At 42.9% G+C, this 25,083-nt stretch overlaps 1 protein-coding gene across 1 annotated transcript; it reads right to left on the bottom strand.

The window, feature by feature from the left end:
* Nucleotides 1-21,838: 21,838 nt before the first annotated feature.
* Nucleotides 21,839-22,762, bottom strand: LOC117349730 (olfactory receptor 5V1-like). Its single transcript, XM_033923322.1, has one exon. The coding sequence runs from the start codon at nucleotides 22,760-22,762 to the stop codon at nucleotides 21,839-21,841; it is 924 nt and encodes a 307-aa protein (XP_033779213.1).
* Nucleotides 22,763-25,083: the final 2,321 nt, after the last annotated feature.

A 25,083-nucleotide genomic window follows, 5' to 3' on the forward strand; every position in this document is an offset into this window, starting at 1 on the left:
GATCTAGAGTAGAAACTAGGGGGACTAAAAAAAAAGAAAAAAATTAGTCTCCTCTCCCGGCAGGCAGTGGGGAGAAGTCGGAGCGGGCTCTCTAGACCTGCAGGCAGGTCCGATGGTCGTCCTCGGTCTCCGGCGGCGTGGGCTGGAATCCCTCAGGGTCTCACCGAAACTCGGTGAGACTTGATGGCTGCAGAAGTCTCCTCTCCCGGCAGGCAGTGGGGAGGAGTCGGGGCGGGCTCTCTAGACCTGCAGGCAGGTCCGATGGTCGTCCTCGGTCTCCGGCGGCGTGGGCTGGAATCCCTCAGGGTCTCACCGAAACTCGGTGAGACTTGATGGCTGCAGAAGTCTCCTCTCCCGGCAGGCAGTGGGGAGGAGTCGGGGCGGGCTCTCTAGACCTGCAGGCAGGTCCGATGGTCGTCCTCGGTCTCCGGCGGCGTGGGCTGGAATCCCTCAGGGTCTCACCGAAACTCGGTGAGACTTGATGGCTGCAGAAGTCTCCTCTCCCGGCAGGCAGTGGGGAGGAGTCGGGGCGGGCTCTCTAGACCTGCAGGCAGGTCCGATGGTCGTCCTCGGTCTCCGGCGGCGTGGGCTGGAATCCCTCAGGGTCTCACCGAAACTCGGTGAGACTTGATGGCTGCAGAAGTCTCCTCTCCCGGCAGGCAGTGGGGAGGAGTCGGGGCGGGCTCTCTAGACCTGCAGGCAGGTCCGATGGTCGTCCTCGGTCTCCGGCGGCGTGGGCTGGAATCCCTCAGGGTCTCACCGAAACTCGGTGAGACTTGATGGCTGCTTTTTGTGTTATAAAAAATGTTAAGGTTCAGCACTATATTAACTAGGTTTTTTAGTCAAAGAACTAAGCAAACTTAACTTGCAGCTTGCGGGTTCCGACGTGCACGTTTCGATCCTGCCTCAGGGAACACACAGGAATAGATGAAAAAACTCATGCGATAGGTACAGAGATTCTGAAAAAACAAAATTAAATGAATCAATGCTTTATTCAAAAATAAGTTAAAAAAGTTTAGCACATAAAAATTGAAGCAATTTAAACTTAGCTTTCGGCTAAACAGAAAAAGGACTCACCAGAATGAACTGTTGTCTCCCATACAGAAGCGCAAGTAGCGCGGTTTAGCTGCTTTGAGAGGTAACCAGAGCGGAAAGACCGCCATGATTTTAAAGGGCTCTGAAGGACGTGATCACGCGCAAAAACACGTGATGACATCATAGCACATACGGAAAAACAAAGGTGCCAAAAGACTGAAGAGACACTGTCAATCGAAAAATACTGAAGAAATAAAAATAAAAATGAAAAAATGAAAAAGATGTGAATTGCATCAAAGAATTGATAACATAAATCCTAAATTACGGAAAAAATGCTGAATTACAGAAAAGCGCACCACTCGATCTCACTGTTAAGACCTAGTGGGTGCAAGGTGTTTAATTTGAAAATCCAATACTGCTCCCTCACATGTAATTTGGCTTTTAGATTGCCACCACGAGGTAGCACAGGGACTTCCAAGATAGAACATTTCATTGAAGTAAGGAGATGGTTTTCAGTCACCCAATGTTGGGTGAGGGGAGCTTCCATTACTTGAGTGGAAATCCTGCTGAGATGTTCTCCAATACGCACTTTGATACTTCTGATGGTGTGTCCCACGTATAATTTATCGCAGGGGCATTGGATGACATACACAACTCCACTGGTAGAGCAGTTAGTAGAAGGTATATTAGTACGTTTATGCATCCACGAGGGTAAATTGATGCTAGTAAGAGGCACACTGTACGGGCAAACTTTACAGGATAAGCAAGGGGAATGACAGCTCCCAGGTGAACTCAATGCAGGACCCTATGATAAAAATTGGGACCTTGTCAGACATTGTTTGAGGTTACGACTACAAGAGTAGGCGAAATGAGGGGAATCATGAAAAACAGCGTGATGTTGTAAAATACTCCAATGTGATTTTATGATGCGTTTGATCTTGAAAGCTTGCTGAGAATAGGGAATAACACACACTGGAGAAGACTCAGACTCCTTATTACGAGGGGAAAAAAGAACATCTCTTTGGACAAATAAAGCTCTTTTAAAGGCCTTCTTAACAACAGAGTGAAGGTACCCCCGTTCACTGAAACGGTGTTTCATATCTTCAGCTTTGTGCAAAAAATCACTTTGGGTAGAACATATGCGGCGGAGTCTTAAAAACTGCCCCGTAGGGATGTTGTCACGCAGATGTTTCAGATGATGACTATCATACCTGAGTAGGGTATTTCTGTCTGTAGGTTTCCTAAAGATTGTAGTAGAAAACTTGCCGTCCTGTAAGGAGATGTTAATGTCTAAAAACGGTAGAGTATGCATATTAGAGTTGATGGAAAACTGAAGATTTGGATCACCTTGGTTAAGCCACAAAATAAATGATGTTAAATCTTCATGAGTACCCAACCAGACAGCGAATACATCTTCGATGTATCGCTTCCACATCAATAAATTTGGATAATGTTCAGAAGGATATATGTACTTTTGTTCGAAAGCTGACACATATAGGCATGCAATAGTGGGGGCCATTTTGGCACCCATGGCAGTACCTTTAATTTGAAAGAAAAATGACTGGTCGAATTGGAAATAGTTCATGCCAAGTGCCACCTTGGCTATACTGACTAAAAATTGTACCCGTTAAGCAGATAAACACTTCTGTTGTAGATGGTGTGTAATGATGTGAATGGCTGCATCTTGAGGGATATTAGTATACAGTGAGGCGATGTCTAAAGATACTAGGATAGCATGCGTGGGTACATCTTGGAAGGTTTCCAAAAGTTTGATCATGGCTCCCGTATCTTTGATGTATGAAGGAGATAAAGGAACTTGGTCTTTAAGCTGGAGATCTAAGAATTCCGACAATAGTTCCAAAATAGATCCTATGCCCGCCACGATAGGGCGAGCAGGTGGATTCACCATTGATTTATGGATTTTGGGGACAAAGTATATAACTGGGATGACAGGATGTAAACAGCGCAAAAACTTATATTCCCCTTCAGTGATCGTACCAGCTTCCAAGGCTTGAATTAAAAGGTGTGCAATACCATCAATCAGTTCTGTGGTGGGGTCATGATCAATCAACTTGTAATATGTAAGATCTGATAGCTGACGATTAGCCTCCTGAACATACGAGGATGTGTCCAACACCACAATGCCACCACCTTTATCAGCAGGTCGTATTACAATATTTTTGTCCGATGACAAGGACTTCAATGCTGTTCTTTGTGGAGGAGTGAGGTTATCTTTGACACGCATTTGCTGTGACTCAAGTTGGATAATGTCACGTTCTACCAGGTGTTCGAAGACTTGAATGTGGGGATCAACTGGTCCTGGTGGACACCAGGTAGATTTCAATCTCCTCGAAGTTATCCTAGTATCGTCTTCACTGATATCTGTCTGTTGATCTTGGCTAGCGTGTATATCTTGAAAAAAGTGTTTAAGTTTCAGTTTGCAAATGAATTTAAAGAGACATATACGTGTATCAAGTGAGTTATATTGTGTGGTTGGAACAAATGCAAGGCCTTTGGAAAGGACTTGCATTTAAACATCTGTAAGTGTTCTGTGAGACAAATTGAATATCTGAGACAAACCTATGGTTTGGGATTCTTGTATCTCGAAGGTCTTTGATTGCTTGGTTTTTGGTTTGACACTAAAAAAGACTTCTTTTGAGCAGGAGCCGTGGTTCCAGGTGCAATGGTGACACTCCGTGTGGTGTTAGAGTGTGAATCCTCTTCCGAGGTGTCACTGGAGGTCTGAGCGTACGTGGGGCGCTTATTCATTTTTACGTCTGGATTTGTCCATCCAGGCATACACGAAACCTCGTTGGTAATCCAACTCATCTCTGCGAAGCTTTTTAATCTTAGACCCTCTTAATTCCAATTTGAAATCATCTAATTTCATGGTCAGCTCTTGATATTGTATGGTGTAAACATCATCTTGCACATGATCCTTCAAGTAATCAACTTGTGACTGTAGATCAATTTTATATTCGTCTAGTTCTACTTTGGTGGTCTCAATGATCAATAGCATCAAGTCATATGAGCACTTATTCAGAATGGCATTCCATTTCTGTAAAAAATTAGTGTTATCTAAAAATAAACGTGGCTCAGTACGCCTGCTCGCCCTATCGTGGCGGGCATAGGATCTATTTTGGAACCATTGTCGGAATTCTTAGATCTCCAGCTTAAAGACCAAGTTCCTTTATCTCCTTCATACATCAAAGATACGGGAGCCATGATCAAACTTTTGGAAACCTTCCAAGATGTACCCACGCATGCTATCCTAGTATCTTTAGACATCGCCTCACTGTATACTAATATCCCTCAAGATGCAGCCATTCACATCATTACACACCATCTACAACAGAAGTGTTTATCCGCTCAGCGGGTACAATTTTTAGTCAGTATAGCCAAGGTGGCACTTGGCATGACCTATTTCCAATTCGACCAGTCATTTTTCTTTCAAATTAAAGGTACTGCCATGGGTGCCAAAATGGCCCCCACTATTGCATGCCTATATGTGTCAGCTTTCGAACAAAGGTACATATATCCTTCTGAACATTATCCAAATTTATTGATGTGGAAGCGATACATCGATGATGTATTCGCTGTCTGGTTGGGTACTCATGAAGATTTAACATCATTTATTTTGTGGCTTAACCAAGGTGATCCAAATCTTCAGTTTTCCATCAACTCTAATATGCATACTCTACCGTTTTTAGACATTAACATCTCCTTACAGGACGGCAAGTTTTCTACTACAATCTTTAGGAAACCTACAGACAGAAATACCCTACTCAGGTATGATAGTCATCATCCGAAACATCTGCGTGACAACATCCCTACGGGGCAGTTTTTAAGACTCTGCCGCATATGTTCTACCCAAAGTGATTTTTTGCACAAAGCTGAAGATATGAAACACCGTTTCAGTGAACGGGGGTACCCTCACTCTGTTGTTAAGAAGGCCTTTAAAAGAGCTTTATTTGTCCAAAGAGATGTTCTTTTTTCCCCTCGTAATAAGGAGTCTGAGTCTTCTCCAGTGTGTGTTATTCCCTATTCTCAGCAAGCTTTCAAGATCAAACGCATCATAAAATCACATTGGAGTATTTTACAACATCACGCTGTTTTTCATGATTCCCCTCATTTCGCCTACTCTCGTAGTCGTAACCTCAAACAATGTCTGACAAGGTCCCAATTTTTATCATAGGGTCCTGCATTGAGTTCACCTGGGAGCTGTCATTCCCCTTGCTTATCCTGTAAAGTTTGCCCGTACAGTGTGCCTCTTACTAGCATCAATTTACCCTCGTGGATGCATAAACGTACTAATATACCTTCTACTAACTGCTCTACCAGTGGAGTTGTGTATGTCATCCAATGCCCCTGCGATAAATTATACGTGGGACACACCATCAGAAGTATCAAAGTGCGTATTGGAGAACATCTCAGCAGGATTTCCACTCAAGTAATGGAAGCTCCCCTCACCCAACATTGGGTGACTGAAAACCATCTCCTTACTTCAATGAAATGTTCTATCTTGGAAGTCCCTGTGCTACCTCGTGGTGGCAATCTAAAAGCCAAATTACATGTGAGGGAGCAGTATTGGATTTTCAAATTAAACACCTTGCACCCACTAGGTCTTAACAGTGAAATCGAGTGGCGCGCTTTTCTGTAATTCAGCATTTTTTCCGTAATTTAGGATTTATGTTATCAATTCTTTGATGCAATTCACATCTTTTTCATTTTTATTTTTTATTTCTTCAGTATTTTTCGATTGACAGTGTCTCTTCAGTCTTTTGGCACCTTTGTTTTTCCGTATGTGCTATGATGTCATCACGTGTTTTTGCGCGTGATCACGTCCTTCAGAGCCCTTTAAAATCATGGCGGTCTTTCCGCTCTGGTTACCTCTCAAAGCAGCTAAACCGCGCTACTTGCGCTTCTATATGGGAGACAACAGTTCATTCTGGTGAGTCCTTTTTCTGTTTAGCCGAAAGCTAAGTTTAAATTGCTTCAATTTTTATGTGCTAAACTTTTTTAACTTATTTTTGAATAAAGCATTGATTCATTTAATTTTGTTTTTTCAGAATCTCTTTACCTATCGCATGAGTTTTTTCATCTATTCCTGTGTGTTCCCTGAGGCAGGATCGAAACGTGCACGTCGGAACCCGCAAGCTGCAAGTTAAGTTTGCTCAGTTCTTTGACTAAAAAACCTAGTTAATATAGTGCTGAACCTTAACATTTTTTATAACACAAAAAGCATATATTGGGCTGTGAGGTGGTTTTTCTGGGGCTTGCCCCAGTTTTCCCCTCCTTGATTCTGAGCAAGTTTTTGTGAACTGAGTTATATCATCAACTTTACTCTTTGAACAGGTCCATAGAGTGATTTTTTCTTTTTCTTTTCAATACATGCACCTTTTCACTCTTGTTACATTGATTGTAACTTGTCCCCCTCTTCATATATAAATTATTAAGGGCTATGTTTGGAGGGAATATACATATAGAATGTTACGTAGGGCATATTTCTCACAAGTGCAATCATTTTAGAATTGCAGCTGTTTTTAAAACAGGTGCCTTAAATGTAGGCCAGCATTTTACAGGCCTACATTTTTCTTGCACCTAGGGTCAGCTAATGATACCTAAAGCCACTTCCAGCAAAACCCACACCCATACCGGCCTCAGGCATCCTTAGGCATATCTAGATGCTTGAATGGCACCTTTAACGTAGGCGCCATTTGCCACATTAATTTTTTTATTTAAATGTGCAACTCAATTGGTTAATTAGACAGCAGTAGGATGCCTATTGCCACCTAAATTCAGGATGCTGTTACTAGAATCTAGACCTTAATGCATAAAATTTTATCTCGTGTATATTCATTGTTGTTATTCAAAACATCTGACTATTTGGGTGTGTCCTGAAAACTGGGTTGGGAACCTTTACTGTTAAGTAATAAGTCAAAGGGAACTCCAATGACAATTCAGACATCGGTGATTATTTACAGAAAGAGTTATTTCACAAAATCCAATGATTCAAATGGCAACTGAAGACAGAACACTCTGTACATTGGGTTCAACGTTAAGGATTTCCCCACTGATTCAAACTTTTCTAACTGGTTACATATATACGTTCTTTAGAGATCAGTAATTCCTGAGGGCCAAAATAAGCCCAGCTTTTACCACATAAAGAGGTCATTTTATAAAGTAATTTGCAAATATAAAGCATATCTACAATTGCGAAATAACTGTTATAAAATTATACAGGTGAACAGAGACAAAATATTAAAGGCAACAAGATCATATGTACTTTTATATGTAGTACATTGGTTTACCAAGGGGATAAAGTTTGGGTGAAGCAAGGGTACAGATGCATTGTTTTTACAAACTTATATATATGCATGCAACTATAGAGATTATACAAAAATACCCATAATGCAATAGAACAGGTGTAATTTTGGGCTACAGAATAGGAACACAATATGAGAGGCTTCCTACAGCAAATCTTCTGAAGGCACACAGGTACCTGTGTTTCCATTACAGGCTTATCTTTCTAGCCCACAGGTTTCAAAGTCGGTCCTCGAGGGCCGCAATCCAGTTGGATTTTCAGGATTTCCCCAATAAATATGAATGAGATCTATTAGCATACAATGAAAGCAGTGCATGAAAATAAATCTCATTCATATTCATTGGGGAAATCTTGAAATCCCGACTGGATTGCAGCCGAGGAGGGACTTTGACACCCCTGCGAGTCTAGCCAAATACAACTTCCAAGTTTATCAAAAGTTTCTATCCTGTCCATTAATAAATTTCTAATGGGTTACATTTCAGTAAGAGGTAAGGAAATGAAGAGCGAATGACAGATTATGAGGGAAAGAGGGGTGAATTACAATATTTAATAGGACACTTCAAGAAATATGAACCATCTAAATGAAGAAGTACTTGGATATGTCCATAATGTTCCACTCCTTCAAAATGATTTCACCACTGGTCTATATTATTAAGTATTCAATTCACAATCAATAACTATCGTATTATATCAGTTTATCTTCTTTCTGCTTCTAAATTATTAAAAATTATATTGATTGATTTATTTACTTATACATAGATCATACAAAATATATTATCGCTATTGAAATCTCCAAAAATCTCATCTATATCCAAATATTGACATGAATTCATGTTTTTAGAGTTAGGCCTGAATTCTCTATAGGGTGCCAATATTAGAAGCAAAAAGTGGATACCTATCGCATGTCAATCATGTGACGGTACCCTATAGAGAATAGTGCCTCCATGAAAGATAGGTACTGGAAATGTAAGCCAGGGTTTTCTGGGCCTATTTTTCTGGTATCGATTTTTAGGTTGTAACAATTTTTATTGACATGAAAAAATATAAGGCACGCATTAGTGAATACAGCAACAACAAACGCCAGCTCAGAGAAAAAGATACATCGGCTGCATACACCAAGACAATCATACCAAAGCATGTCACAAACACCAACCCAGAAAATCTCCCACCATCGCAAGGTCCCGCCTCCCCCCAAACCTACCCCCCATCAACACCCCCCCCGACCCCCCTAAGGGAGTGGAACACCGGACATAGAAAAGCACAAACCCAATTCCCCCCCCCCCCAGGGTCTGAACTCTGATGACCCTAGGGCGACAAACCCAACTAGGCATCCCCCTCCCTCTAAGCAGAGCCCCTCCAGCCCTCTACAACCCCCCTCCCCCCCCCTCAAACCCCCCCCCCAAACCCCAGAGCAGAGAGACGTCGAGATCCAGAGCTGGCCAGGAGAAAGCCGCTTCAAGTCAAGGTGTTCAGGAGCAGGCCACGCCCCCTAGGAGACAAGGAGTTGACATATGGGTCCCAGATCAGCAAAAAGCTCCGCCGACGCTTAAGGGAAACCCCCACCTCCCGGGCCTCACAAAGAACCAACTCATGGAGAAGAGCCCTCAAATGCCAAAAAGACGGAGGACTCGAGGAAGTCCACTGCTGCATGATACAACGCTGGGCCAGGAGACACACCTTACGACACAGCCATCGAGCCCCCGGAAGCAAGGAACGAAAAGCTCCCGGTAAATCCAGTACCACCTGCTCAACCGTGCCCTCTACCGACGACTCCAAAAGCGAGCTCAAATAGGAGACAACCTCAGCCCAAAAAGCCTGCGTACACCAACAAGTCCACAAAGCATGCGCAAACGTGTTCGGATCTCGACCACATTTAAAACACAGGGGAGAAGCAACACCCCCAAATTTGAATAGTTGAGCTTGGGTGATATACCCTCTATACAAAATGCGAGCATAACATTCCTGCAACACAGCTCCTTGAATTAAACGCGGCAAACCTGCCAGATTCCGGGAAACCTCCCAAGTACCAAGGTCTAAATGGAGCTCTGAGGCCCAACTATCCCGAACCCCCGGACAATGCCTAGGAGCCTCAAAAGGAAGCAAAGCCCGATATAAAGCAGACACTGAAGTCTGAAAAGGCTCCACCTGGGCATACAGATCCCTAATACGAGCCCCCAATGGGTGCTGAAGGGCAGTCCGGGAAAGTGTGAGAATATAATGTTTAACTTGACAGTAAGCGAAAGTGTCCCCCCAGCAGTGCCCCAACCGCTCCCTCAAATCCGCTAAAGTGCTCAGGTCCCCATCGACGGTCAGCAGATGTTCTACCAAATAAAATCCCAACGTTTTCCAATGACGGAAAGTCGAATTGTCCGAGCCCGGTACAAAATCTGGATTGCCCATCAGGGGCAACAGCGCAGTCACCCGCGGGTCCCCCCCCAGGCGCCAAACCAGACCCTCCCACACCCCACGCATGGAAGCCAAAAGAATTGAGCCCCGAACCTCCCGTGGCAAGGCCCCCCCCGGCAGGTGAAGCAAGGCAAGGAGAGAATACGGGGCGTATAGAATAGTCTCAAGCGAGGTGGGGGTATATTGAGAATCCCCAAACAACCAATCCTTAAGATGCCGCAAAAGACATGCTAAATTATATAAACCAAAATTCGGAATACCAAGACCTCCCTGCTGCCACCCCCCCACCAAAAGATCATAACGCAACCGAGGTTTCCTCCCACGCCAACAAAACCTAGCCAAAACCCGTCTCAGGCTCCTCAAGTCCTTCTTGAGAAGACGCAGTGGGAGAATCCTGAGTACGTAAAGCCACTGGGGAAAAATGACCATGCGAATCACCGCCACACGCCCCAACAAAAAAAGGGGGAAATCTTTCCATCGATCCAACTGCTGCGACGTGCGATCCAAAAGCGCCCCGACATTCAAAGAATAAAGACGACCAAGTGAAGCTGTGAGCCGAACCCCTAGATAACAAAAGGAATCCGTCGCCCAACGCAGCGGAAAGGAAGCCCCCCAGTTAGTCCGCAAGATAGACGAAGTGGGCAAAGCCTCCGACTTCCCCAAGTTCAAACGAAGGCCCGCAAAGTCCCCATACTCCTGAATCGTTTCCAATAACGCCGGCAACGAACGCTGCGGGTCCGTAAGATGAACAAAAAGATCATCTGCGAAAGCCTCTGGTATCGATTTTTATTGTGAATCAAGCCTACATAGGCACTTTAAGCTGCTTAATGCTACTTCTGGCGTTAGTCATGCCCACAGTAGCATTAGGAGGCCTGCCCTTATATATTTTTTCCTCCACCTCAACACCCCAACCAACACCCCCCAGTATCTTCTGTAGTTCAGCTGGCCGGAGGGATGCTTACTCTCTCTGGCCGGCAGGCACGCCTATTCATAATGGCGGGCATTCCCCTTCCTGGGGCGCCTGGGCCAACCGCTGTCTTAGACCTTCTTCCCAATGCATTCTGGGATATGCTGGCTGTGGGCTAAGACTCCAATTGACCAGAATGGCCAATGGGTATCCCTCCTGTCTTTTGCGTGTAGGGAGGGTTGTTTGGGGGGTTTCTCTTGCCAGAGTAGGGATTCAAGGGTGACAGTGGGAGGGAGTGGGCATCTCCTTGCCAGCTGACTTCATGGGGGGTGGGTTCCCTGCCATGGTCGTTCAGCTGATCCCAGCAGGGAGATTTCCTTGTGATGATCAACTCAGTGGCTGAGTCTATTTGAAATGTAGACCAGCTTTTTGTTGGCCTACATTTCAGAAACCTATCACAGCCCTGGGGAGATGTCTAGGGCTGCTTAAGCTCACTCAAGGCCACTTCTGGGTGAAACCATACCCACCCCCAGCCTTGGGTGAGCTTAAGCATTCCTAGGTGCCTCTCTGCACCTGCGACAGATGCAATTAGATGGTCCAAAGTACTTAAAGTAGCATAATGAGGGGCATACTATGGACTAGTGCTGCCCAATTCAGGAAAAAAAATTTCAATTTGATTCGATTCGATTCGGCCTATTGAATCGATTTTTTGATTTGATTCGATTTTCCTGCCCAATTGGGTGGATTTTTTTAAACATCCTGGTGGGTTTATTTTATAGTCTCTTCACCCCTTTTATAGCCTCTTCACCTCCTTTGCCCTCTCCTACCCACACTGGTCCTGGGGTGTAATCAAAATAAACAAACAAAAAATACTTTTCCTCTCTCTGTTAAATCCTAGCTCACGTTCACGATCTAACACCAGCTCTGGAAGGATACACGTTTGAAATCTGACATATTGTAATCACAAAACAGAAAATAAAATTATTTTTCCTACCTTTTGTTGTCTGGTCATTTTTAAAATCCTATTGGTCCCAGGCTCTAGCTGTCTTCTGATCAGGCTCTCTTTCTTTCTTTCTCCGAGCTAACCATCCATCTTTCATCTCTGTCCTCCTCCAGAGGTCTGGCATCTTTCCTTTTTTTTATCTCCATCCCCCTGCAGCTGCAGGATGGACCCCACCATCCACAGATCCACCATCTCTCCTTTTCTCAACTACCCTTTCATCCAGCATCTCTCTTCTGTATCCCTGTCCCTATTCTCCTCTCCAGTAGTGTCCCCCTTGTGTCCCTGTTCCTATGCTCTGTCCATGCCCAGCATCTTATCTCTGTTTCATGTCTCTCCCCATATCCAGCTTCTTCTTTCTCTTTTCCTTACCTCCTGTATCCCCTTCCCCAGGTGTAGGCTTTCTCTTACTATATCTCCTGCCATCCTGCACCCTGCCCACCTACTTTGGAGCAGTATCTGTCCCTCTTGTACCCTTCCCCTTGTGGTCTTGCATTTCTCTCTCCCGCTCTCCATTAGTCCAGAACCTCTCCTCTGCTTTCCTCCCCCTCTTTTTGGTTTGGTCTCTCTCTTCCTTTTACTTCACCCCAGATCTGGCATCTCCCCTCCTCTTTTTTACTCCTTCCTCCTCCTCCTCCCTCTGCACAGGCCGGCCTCCCCATTGCGAAGGCACTCTTCCTCCTCCTCCCTCTGCACAGGTCTACCTCCCCGCCATGAAGGCCTGCTCCCCCCCGCGAAGGTCTGCCTCCCCCCTCTGCACAGGCCTGCCTCCCCGCCGTGAAGGCCTAACCCCCCCCCCCCCGCCGTGAAAGCCTGCTTCCCCTGCAAACCTGCATGTTCCCCCAGCTTTTCTGCTTTTACCTTAAGCTAATACAGCAGCCTGCGGGATCGCTGGTGTTATAGCGATCCCTGCAGCTGCCGTTGTCCTCAGCGGCACTTTCTCTCTGCTGCGATCCTGACCCTGATGTCAGAGGAGGGGCAGGACCGTAGCAGAGAGAACATGCAGCTGAGGATAATGGCAGCTGTAGGGATCGCTATAACACCAGCGATCCTGCAGGCTGCCGTATTAGCTTAAGGCAAGAGTGGGGAAGCTGGGGGAACATACAGGCCTTTCTGACTGACTCTCCCCCCTCAAGCAGGAATGGCAGCGGACGGCCAGCAAGAGGCAGCGCTGCCACTCCTGCTTTAGGAAGGCACGGGGGAAGGGTCGGTCATTGAATCGAGAGGCTGATTTTTTAAAAAATTGAATCAATTTGAATCGATTCACCTGATTCAAATCGATGAATCGATTCGAATTGTGAATCGGGCAGCACTACTGTGGACATATTTTAAGGTTATACACCAGTTTTTTAACTTAGGCTTTGTTGTGCACACAAATTAGGCCATGCATTTAGGATAAAAAACTTGTCATAAATATAGTGTTCCTAAAAGCTAGGACACATAACAATGCTTAACACCATTCAGACATCGATAAGTGTGATTTTACATGTTTATATTTATTTAAAATTTTTTTACCGCACTTCAGTTTTGCACCAACACAGTTTACAAATTATAAAAAAGAGAAAAGAACACCATTAAAAATGGGAAAGCAGAAGGAGAAAAATAAAAACATAAGTCAAAAGTAAAAATAAAAGTTTAAAAATAAAATCAAAAAATTAAAAATAATCTAAATAATCTAAACAGTCTAAATAGTTGCTGAAGAAAAGACTCCACTCACTAATGTTAAACAGAAAAGATGAGTCTTAAGCATTGCTCTGAATTTTACATAAGAAAACTCAGAGCGAATCACTACTGGAAGAGAATTCCATAAACGAGGAACAGCTGCAAAAAAAAAAAAAAAGACGAGTTATGTGTAGAGGCCAAACACACCAAATTAAATGGAGGCATAGTTAATTGATGAGCAATTGATGAACGCCAAATTAAAGGTAGGCCTATAAGGAACTAATAATTTTCCCAAGAGTTAAAGCCTTGTGAATAAGATAAAATTTAACTGGAAGCCAATGGTATTCCTTTAAAAAAGGAGAGATGTGATCATATTGTCGAGCATTATTGTTTGCAATTTCTTGATAGAGATTGACGGTAATCCAGTGTAAACAATATTGTAATAGTCAAGCTTTGAAGTGGCTAAAGCATAAATGAGAGACTCATAACACTGTTTATCAATATAAGCACAAATAGAACGAATCCAGCGTAAAGAAAATAGACAGGATTTTACAACCGACGAACGTGCAGAGTCCAAATGAACACCTAAATATTTGAAATGATTTGTAAGTTTAATAGGTTGGGAACTCAGGAGAGGTGATAAAGAAAGTGGTTGCAATGAACTAGCAACCCATATCCCAACTGTTTTCTGAGGGTTCAAAATCAGTTTATTTTCAAAAAACCATTCACTAATCATGTCAATACACAATTGCATAGGTGCCAAATCTGGATTATCAATCAGCTGTGAAAAAAAAAAGCAATACAGTACAGCAACAATTTCTTTTTTTTAATTTCTAACATTTTTAAATCTTTATTTATATTTTTAACAAAATTTTTACTAGAAAAATAACTTCTTGTTACAGAAATACAGTAGAATAATATTAATATAAATCCAAAAATATACAAGTGGAATAATTTTTCATCCTTCCTTAGACCACAGTTGACGGGCGAGTACAGCCTAAATACTATGAGAGAATAAATTCAGCTAGCATAAAAAATAATAAGTAAGGCTTAACACTAATTCACAGATTGCTACTAATTATTCATTGCACCTGTGCACACTTCATCAAGCTCTCTTTTCCAATTCCAGGAAGGATTTTAACTAGTCTGGCAAAAAACCCACATACTTAATTTGGGTGTACTTTATAATACATTTACAAGGGTATGCCAGAAGGAAAGATGTGCCCAAAGATATTACATCTTGTCTTAAAGACAAAAACAGTTTCCTTCTTTCTTGGGTGATTTTTGTCGCATCTGGGTATGCCCATATTCTTTTACCATAAAACAAATTTTTAGAAAATTTTAAGTATAATTTCATAAATGCATCCATGTCCTGTTGAAAACCAAAAGATATCAGTAATGTTGCTCTCAATGTTGACTCGGAGATAAATTCTTCAAGTATAGCAGATATGTTTTTTAAATCAACCTGTGAAGGTTGAGAAGATTGAACATATTCCTCTTCCATAGCCTCCTGAGATTTTTTTTTATAGTTGATGGAAGATAATATATTTTATTCACAGGGGGAGTAAATTCTGAAGAGTAGCCAAGGATTTCAATCACATATTTTTTCCAGGAGGTTTAGGAAAATTCAAAATTCTCACATTCAGTCTGCGATTATAATTTTCTATATTTTCTAGCCTCCGTTGCAAAAGAGTACTTTTATTGCAGTGATCTTATAATCATTTGCATCAGTTTGCAACTTTTTTTTTTTTTTCAGTTCAAAAAAAATTTTTATTGGTTTTTGGAAAACATAAAAAAACTGAAGTACAAAAAGAAGAGCTTCCAAGGAAGCACAGGTTATAAACCGGGTGATGACACCCATCCAGTATATTCAATTACATAATAAGAAGTGGCAATAACAAGATAAATAAACAGTAAACAGTATATCAATCATGTTAGTATGCACATCATAAAAGCCTATAAGAACGAGGAACAAGCTTCGTATGGGATAGTGAAGGGAGTAAATCGAGAGAGATAAGATACAATATAGTCCACGCTAAAACAGTGCACATGTGACTGTATATCGTCAGCAGACAATGACAAAATAGTATGAAATAAAATAAAGAGAAAATAAAGGAAAGATCAAACCAGAATACTATAGGTAAATGATCCGGTTTATGGTCAAGGGTCTAAGTGCTGATGTTTGCCAGAATCGACCAAGTTTTATCAAAAGTCGCTCTAGATTTATGGCGGTCAGCCATATGTCGTTCAAATTTATTGTGGAGGCACATTGAATTCCACCATTGGTTATAATCTAATTTTGTAAAATCTTTCCAATTATGTAAAATAAGTTGAATGGCTAGAATTAATAAAAGGGTAAAAAGGCGGTCATGATACACAGATAGATGGGCAGTGAGTGCCGAGGAACCCAGAATCAAAATATCAAATGAGAAAGGATCAGTGAAAGAGAAAATTTTAGAAATCGTGTGCCAGATCGAATTCCAGAAAATCTGCAAATGGGGGCAATCATAGAGCATATGCCGCAAGGAGCCTTCAGATGCTTTGCAAGACCAGCAAGAGTTAACTGAGGACTTCATTATTTTGGCTGATTTAATAGGAGTCCAGAAGGCTCTATGATAGAGGAAAAGAGCTGTTTGTCTATGAGAGGCTGAATGAAGGGATTTAAATAATCTGGGCCATAACGCCAACCATAATTGCTCGGTAATAGGGGATTGCAACATCGGATCCCATTTAGAGATGGATTCGACGAGGAAAGGATATGATTTTGCCTGCATATACTTGTACCAATTTGAAGATTGACCTTTGGAAGCAGAGAAAAGTTGTATCTTTGAGTGGAGGTCAGGAGTAGTATGCAAGGATGCGGGAGATGAGAACCTCGCAGTAAGACAATGATGCAGCTGAATCCAATTAAAATATTGGGTGGGAGGGATATGGAATTTTGCCATAATGTCCGAGAAGGTAATCCATTTATTCGCGTTGATAAGATGCGCAATAGTACAGAGACCTTGCTGTTGCCAAGATTTCCAAAGTACCACGGAATTGTCAATTTTAAGTTTGGGATTATGCCAAATAGGTGCCGCTAATGAATCAGCTAATTTGTTCTCTGAGATGGAGTCAATATGGTTAAGTGTTTGCCAAGTACTATGTAAAATCGGATTGCGTTTGGCCTCTGAAGGCAGAGGAATGGCAGGTGCATGTTGCATGATGTACGGATCGAGTAAAGAATGCTCTAAGGATAACCACGTGGGCGGAGTGCTTATGAGGAAAAGATTAGACCATAGGGAGCCTTGAGATAATAGAAAAGCATAATGGTATTCCCGAAAGCTAGGGAAGTTGACACCTCCCTGGTCCCGAGGACACTTTAATTTACGCAAGGCAATCCGGGGCTGTTTGTTGTGCCACAAGAAGGAAGAAAGGAGACGCTCAATACGAGAATAGACGGAGGGAGAAAAAAGACATGGAAGCATACTGAGAACATAATTTATTTTGGGAGTTATCATCATTCGTATTGTAGAAAGTCTGCCCCACCAGGAGAGGTTGAGGGGGGACCATTTGGAAGTACAAGTGTGAATGATAGAGAAGATGAAATCAGAATTAAGTTTCAATGTGGATTCGAGAGTAGGACCAAAGAATAAACCAAGGTATTTAATTTTGGTAGGGGACCATATGAAGCCAGAGTTAATTGCATCAGTTTGGACATCGATGCAATTTAGCGGAAGTATTTCTGATTTAGTTATGTTTAGCTTATAGCCAGATATGGCTGAGTACTGTCTAATTTGTTCAAGAACAGGAGAAAGAGAGTCCGGGGTGATGTAGAGCAGGATATCATCTGCATAGGCCGAGAGTTTAACTGAAAATTGGTCAGACTGGAAGCCATTAATTCTATGGTCGTGTCTGATAGCCGCTAATAACGGCTCCAGAGCGAGATTAAAAAGTAATGGGGATAGGGGACATCCTTGTCTGGTGCCACGGGATGGATAGAAAGGTTGCAAGGTACGGCCATTAATCATAATCCGAGTCGTCGGGTGGGAATATAGAACTTTGATCATATCAATAAAAGGATCTGGGAATCCATACCAACGGAGAATATGAAAAAGAAAATGCCATTCTAGGCGATCAAAGGCCTTTTCAGCATCGAGGGCCATAATCAAGAGTCTGTCTGGATGAGATGTAGTGTGGTGGATGATATGTGACAAAAGGCGGGTATTATTGGAGGAGTATCGGTTATGGATAAAGCCAGATTGATCAGGGGAGATAAGAGATGGAAGAACAGATTGGAGCCGGGTAGCAAGAATTTTAGCAAAGATTTTAGCATCCACATTAATTAGAGAGATAGGTCTATAGTTTTTGACATCTTGGGGGTCTTTGCCGGGTTTGGGAAACACAATAAGGGTAGCCTCTGTAAAGGAGCCTGAAGAATCGCCCTGATTGCAGAGAAACTGAAAGAAAGATAGCAAATGTGGAAGCAGAGTAGGAAGAAAGGCCTTGTAAAACTCAACAGTAATGCCATCGGGGCCTGGTGATTTATTCGAATTTAGAGAGTTAATGGCGTCCTGGAGTTCCTGAGCAGAGAAGGAAGAGGAGAGAGGAGACGTCTCGGTAGGTAAGAGTGAAGGATGGGGAAAAGATAAAAATGAGGTAAGCTGAGGAATAGAGGGGGAGGTTTCTGATGAATATAGTTGTTGATAAAAATCATGGAAGGCAGAAGAGATGGAGGAATAGTCTGTAGATAACTGCCCAGATACATCTTTAATAGAAGATATGGTAATCTTATCTTGAGATTTTTTCAGATAGTTTGCAAGTAGATGACCCGGTTTATTATTGTCGGCGTAATATGTGGATGCTTGAACAAAAACAGAGTTGGCAGCAGAGGAGCTTAAAAGAGAGTTGTATTGCAATTTAAGATTGCGAAGATCAGTTAGAGCTTGTATATTAGATGTATCAGAGATATGGATGGACTCAGCCAAACGAATGCGGGATTCCAGATCCCGTTGTGCAGTTTTCTGAGAAGAATGAAGTTTGGCTGAGAATTGAATAATAGTGCCACGAATAAATGCCTTAAAGGCGTCCCAGGTAACAATCCAATTAGTATGTGTGGGAATGTTGAATTTGAAAAATTCTTCAATGGCAGCACTAATGCAATCCGAAAAATGGTCCTCAGCAAGGAGTGAAGAATTAAACCGCCATTGCTTACTGCGAGGTTCTAGGGAGAAATGTGTGCAATTTATTGTAATGGCAGCATGATCTGAAACAGTTATGGAGTGAATGTCAGATGAAAGAATGTGTGTTAAGATAGATGTGCTGACAAGGAAATAATCAATCCTGGAGTATGTGGCATGGGGGGCAGAAAAGAATGTAAATTGTTCATCATCCCTATGGTGGATTCTCCAAGGATCTGTTAGTTGTAACTGAGTCATAATATCATGCAATGCATACCATGATTTTGATTTTTTATAGGGGGCGTGCGATTTCCGGTCCCTACTAGGGTCCAAAATGAGGTTAAAATCCCCCCCTATTATTACGGGAGTATCTGGATCCTGCAATATATGGTTGGCGATATTATGAAAGAAATCTGGCAAATCAATATTAGGTGCATAGATGTTAATGATTCGCAATGCATGATTGGAAATAGAAAGCTTAGCACTTACCCATCTACCATGTGTATCATGAGAGCTAAAAAGTGTGGAAATGGAGGGATGTTGTCTCACCAGAGTAATGACACCATTCTTACCATCCTCAGCAGGGGAGAAAAGGGGAGGAAGAAAACCACGTTTGGTAAACTTGGCAGAGTCAGCAGAATTAAGATGAGTTTCCTGTAGCAGAATAACATCAGATTTAATATCATCCAAATATGACATTAACTTCCGTTGTTTTATTACATTATTAAGACCCTTGACATTCAAAGATGTTATTGATAATGACATTTGAAGATAATAAAAAGAATCTGATAATTGTCTGCATATAAAATATAAGGAATGAAATACCCATCAGAAACTGCATACATATCTGTAGTAAATAGAACAGGAGTGATAAATATCAGTGAAATACCAATAAAGAGAGAAAGAAGTAAAGAGCAATAAAATATACTGGAAAAGGTGAGAAAGCCCCCTGCTAAATAGCAGCAGGCCATAAAATATGGGTGGGCTGAGAAGCCAAAGCCAAGGCCCAGGCCGAAGGACAGCACACACCAGCAAACCTATTGACAAAGACTGTGAAAACAGGAGCTCTTGCTGCAGGAAAACAAAAACAGGATATCAGCAAGTTCAAGCAGTAAAACCTTGAGTAAACAACTGACCTATTAGGTTAATTGAAAGATAACCAGTCATAACAATCCAGGTAGCAAAAACAGTTGAAGCAGAACTAACAGGGCTGAACAGATACAGGAGCACGCTGTGAGTGAAAACAAGGTGTCAGAGTGACCGAGGAGAAAGCAGAAGGCAGCCGCACACAGTGAGAGGCTAGAGAGAGAGAGCCGAAACAGATGCAGGCAGCATTAAATCTAATGGTGCCGAGGCCCAAGGCGGGAAAGGAAACAAACAGAGAGCACATTGTCAGCTCGTGGTGCAGAGGAGTGCAGTAGAGGTAAGGAGAGTAGGCAGACATTGTGCAAAAAGAAAAAAAACTTGAGCCATAATTACAAAAGGAAGTAATGCATCGTGGTGAGGAAAATTCCGGTGCTCTGAAGTAGAGAGTCACTCTTTAAAGCACAGCCATGCTTCTGTTAGCAGAGCAGGGCAGATCAGACTCACACATTGTCAATCGGGGTGGGCGAAGTTTCTTCTATGTAGGTGGCCAAGAGCTCCGGATCGGTGAAGTCTTTTGTTTGGTTTAAATATGTCACCCGCATCCGCGCCGGATAAAAGAGGCCAAAGCGGGCGCCCATCTTCTTTAGCTGGGGACGGAATGCTAGGAGTTGCTGCCGGGTTTTGACTGTGTTCTTATGAAGATCCGGGAGAATAAGAATCCGGTTACCCTCATAAGTAATGGGAGCCATAGATCTTGCTTTTTGTTGTATAGCAATAACTTGAGGGTATCTCAGGATTTTCATCACGATGGGTCGCGGTCGACGGTCGCGTGGGAGCCTGGAAGATGGCGACCGGTGGGCTCGCTCAATCTCAAAGTCGTGGGTGAATGAAAGATCCAGCAGTTTGGGGATGAACGCTTCGAGGAAGGTGACCATATTGTTTCCTTCCTGCCCTTCCGGGACCCCCAAAAGACGCAAATTGTTCCGGCGAGAACGATTACTCGCGTCTTCCATATCTTTCTCCAGGGCCAGCGTGCGTTTCACATGGCCCTGAAGTGCTTTAACATTAGCCTCCGTAGTTGCCGATTTGATTTCTAAATCAGCCAATTTGGATTTAAATGAAGACAAATCAGTGTGAATCACTGCCAGATCTTCTTTAAGCTCCGATATTGCATCTTTGGTGTCTGTCATAAGTTCTTGAACTGTTTTAATTGCTTCCCACAAGTCAGACATGGAGGGAGATGCAGCAGTATCAGAAGTCTCTGAATTGGAGTTTTTCGCCGGAGAAGGTGGGTCTGGCTTGTGTCTCTTGCCCTTAGTAGTTGAAGCCATAGTTCATACAGCTGAAGGTGGTAATTAGAGGGGTGAAAAACGAAAATATTGCAGCAAAAGAGCAAAAAGTAAAGAAAGGTTGCTGGAGCTAGTTGTTCAAGCGACCATCCCAGTCGGGCTCAACAGCGCCCCCCCAGTTTGCAACTTTTTAAGTGAGCTTTTAGTCTCAACATTCATCTGCTCAATAGTTTTTGTAACATTGTCTAACTTGGCTCCAAGAGCCTTTAGCTCCTCTGCTGTCTTCGTTGTGGCAACATCCAGTTTGTGGAGTGTCTTAAAGATAGCTGACAAGAGTATCCTCATTGGAGGAGAATGACTCTCCTAAGCTGGTCTGCATCGGCAAAAGCTTAACTGCCGCGGAACCTCTCTCTGCAGGAGCATCAGGTGCATCTTCGGCCTCCCTTCCTTCCACTTCCTGGGCAGCAGCGTCGGCCGGACAAGGAGGTGGGACAACCGGTGCCAGCGAGAGTGAGATCTCCTACCCCAGTGAGAATGAGTTCTCTCCACTCGTTCTCACAGTGGGGCTTAACTCGCCCAATCTCGAACAAATTGCCGGGAAGGACTGCTCCAATGTTCGCTGAACCAAGGCAGGCGAGGGTGTTGAGGAGGTAGGCACCCTCACAGTACCTTTTCTTTTCGTATGCGGCATAATTTATAGCAGGAAATTCCTCCAGCGATGGGATCGTTCTCAACGCTTCCCGCTAAGTGCCGCCATCATGGCCACTCCTGGCACAGCAACAATTTTTTAATGGACATATATAAAATTGGTACCATGTTTGGAAGGTTCTTGTTTTTATAAGTCCAAGTATACAGGACACAACTGAGTTGCTGAGTCATCATGAGATGAACGGGAAGGGGATTAAGAATAAGCACCACAGTGCTCTCTAGAGCATCTACTATCATGGACAGGGCAGGATACAAAGTTCTTTAGTGGGCTTTAATGATTACTTTTTTAAGGGCCACTTTTAACTCTTTACTTCTCAAACTATAAATCACAGGATTTAGAAGTGGGAGAGTAACTATATACATTGCAATAGGTAACTTGTTTGGATCTGCAGAATCCATTGACCCAGGATGCATATAAACTCCTATGATAGTCCCATATGCCAGAAGAATTACTGTAAGATGGGAGGTGCAGGTGGAAAAGGCCTTGCTTTTGCCTTTTGAAGAGCGGATTTTCAGGATAGTAGAAATGATAAACATGTAGGATGCAAGGGTTAAAAGAAATGGAAGGAAGACTGAAAATAAACCTAATATATAATTCATTGTTTGAATTATTGAAGTATCAGAGCCGGAAAGTTTCACCAGTGCTGCCATTTCACAGAAGAAGTGATTTATTACATTGGAGACACAGAAAGGAAACTGGGAAACAATAATATTATGTGGCAATGATTCTACTAAACCTACTGTCCATGAGGCAGCTGCCAGAATAGCACATGCCCTTTTATTCATGATGTTGAGGTAACGCAAGGGGTTGCATATTGCAACATAACGGTCATATGCCATGGCAGTAAGAAGAGCAAATTCTGTATCTATACAAACTGTATAGCAGTACATCTGTACAATGCATCCCACAAAAGATATATTATGGTTCTTTGCCAGCAGGATTGCCAACATTTTTGGCACAATGGAAGTCAAAGTGCAGATATCTAAAGCAGACAAGTTGGCCAGGAAGAAATACATGGGGATGTGCAGTTGTCGATCTACACAAATTATGCAGACAACAAGGAGGTTCCCTAGAATAGCCATCAGGTAGAGGAGTGAGAAGAAAGTGAAGAGATGGATCTGTAAGTCTGGAAACTCTGGAAACCCAAGAATCAGGAATTCTGTCACACTGGTATGATTGACCATTTCACTATTTTAAAGCTTCAAGGAAGAAGAGACTGAAAGATGAAAACATGAAATTAGAAATCAATGTGATCAAACCTATTATATAATAATTGAAAAACACTTATAAAATATACAGGTCAACTAAGAATACATGCATGTAAAATGTGTCTCTTATCATTTTATAGGATCTGCTTTGATAGAGTCACTGAGGGCTGGGTTGTGAATAAAAATGAATACAGACTTAAACTTGTTATCTTTGCCACACCATCTAGACTTCAACTACCAATTATCTCAGCATTTGTCAACCTGGTATCTCCCAAATTTTAAGCAACTAAGAGCTTCTTCTTGAGCAGGATTTTTTTTTTTTTTAAGGAACTGTTACATTTTTATAAGTGATATTGCTGAAGGGCTGTCAGCAGTGGCATACCTAGCATATGTGACACCCGGGGCCCATCATTTTTTGACACCCCCCCCATCTGTATGAAAACATGATTTTTAGTAACAATCCACACGTCACATATGAGTACCTAGGAAAAGGCAGCATCTTACATACTGCAATGAGCAGTACAACATCAATACACCCATTGTAAAACTAAATAAGCCAGACTAATACAGATCAATCCTGAAACCATGTCTTTCGAAAACACAGAACACACCTTCGCCTAGTATGGAATATATAATCACAAACTAATCCCTCCCCCTTTTACAAAACTGTAGTGTGGATTTTAGCTACGGAGGTAACAACTCTGATGCTCATAGAATTCTGAGCATCAAAACTGCTACCACCATGGCTGGTGCTAAAAAACGCTTCACAGTTTTGTAAAAGGGGGGATAAAAAAGAAATACATAGACAAAGATTAAATTGAACCAGCAAGAAGCTGGACTCTGCATACAATGCTTCACAGAAACAGTGACACATGTCTCCTAAAGCAATAAATAAATAGAAAATTTTTTTCTACCTTTGTCTTCTGTGGTTTCTGCTTTTCTCATCTTCTTGTAACTCTCTTCCTTCCATCCATTGTCTGCCGTCTTTCTTACCTTTTATGGCATCTTCTCTCCTTCTATGCCCCTTCCAGAAACTGTATGCCTCCCCCTTCCATCTCTCCTTTCACCCCCATTGATCTAGCATCTCTCTCCTCTCCTTCCCTCTCCCACACCTCTCCTCTGCAATCCCTTTCCCTTTTTTTCCCTCATTTCCCTTTTCAATTTATTTTCTGCATCTGTCTAGATTATGTTCTTACTACCCTCTCATCAATGTCCTTTTTTACTGTCTACCTAAAGCTTGCCACCTCTTTCCCTCACCCCTCCAGTGTTTCCCTAACTCAATCGTTTTCTCCCCATCATGTGTCCTCCTTTTATTTATCCCCTCCTTCCATCATGTACCCTCTTTCTCCAACCCTTCCATCTAGTACCTTCTCCTCTCTCTGTCCACTTCCATCCAGCATCTGCTCCCCTCTTTCTCTCCTCCCATTTCCTTCTGGCATTTGCTCCCTTATCTCTCCCATCTGCACTTCCATCCAGCATAGGCTCCCCACTACCATCCAATGTCTGCCCTTTCTCCCTCCATCCACCCCGCTTTAATCAGCATCTTCCCCCTTTCTTTCCCTCCAATATCCTTCCCCATTATGTCTCTCCCCTTTCTCTGTACATCAATTCCATCAGCACCACCCTTCCATACCACCCTGCCCCCTTTCTTTCCCTCCACCACTCTTCCATTCCAGCAGTCCTGCTCCTTTCTCTCCCTTCATGCAGCAAGGTCCTGCGATGACTATAGCTACCTGCTGCCAGTCCACCCCACTCCGACGTACTTGCTCTAGGGCGGACTCAGCAGCCACATGCTGGAAGGTCCTGCAATGACTCATCTCTGCTCTGGAAGAAATAAGTTACGTTGGAGGGGGTGGACCCGGCAGATGCAGGGAATTGCGGCAAAGTACCGCAAGGACTGCGTCTGCCGGGTCCACCCCCTCCGACGTAACTTACTTCTTCTGGAGCAGAGCCAGTAGACGAGTCATCGCGGGACCTTCCTGCACCTCAGTGCGGCTGCTGACTCTGCTGAAGAGAAAGTAAGTCAGTGGTAACATGACCATTTATTTTTTTCATCAAAAGGGGACATCTATTAATTGACTGTGTATCCTTTCTTTCTTTCTGCACTCAGGCCCAACAATTGTCCCTTTCTATTCCCTCCCTCCTTCCTTCCCTCCCATGTCCTTAGTGCCCTCAGTGCCTCCTTCCCATGTCCATAGTGCCCCCAGTGCCTCCTTCTTATGTCCCCCCCACTGCCTTCCAGATTTTGCCCACTCCCAAAGCCAGCCAGCTCTGCCACCTCTCCATTTTTTTCTCTC

This window comes from Geotrypetes seraphini, chromosome 16 (assembly GCF_902459505.1).
Source record: "Geotrypetes seraphini chromosome 16, aGeoSer1.1, whole genome shotgun sequence".
Classification (NCBI taxonomy): Eukaryota; Metazoa; Chordata; class Amphibia; order Gymnophiona; family Dermophiidae; genus Geotrypetes; species Geotrypetes seraphini.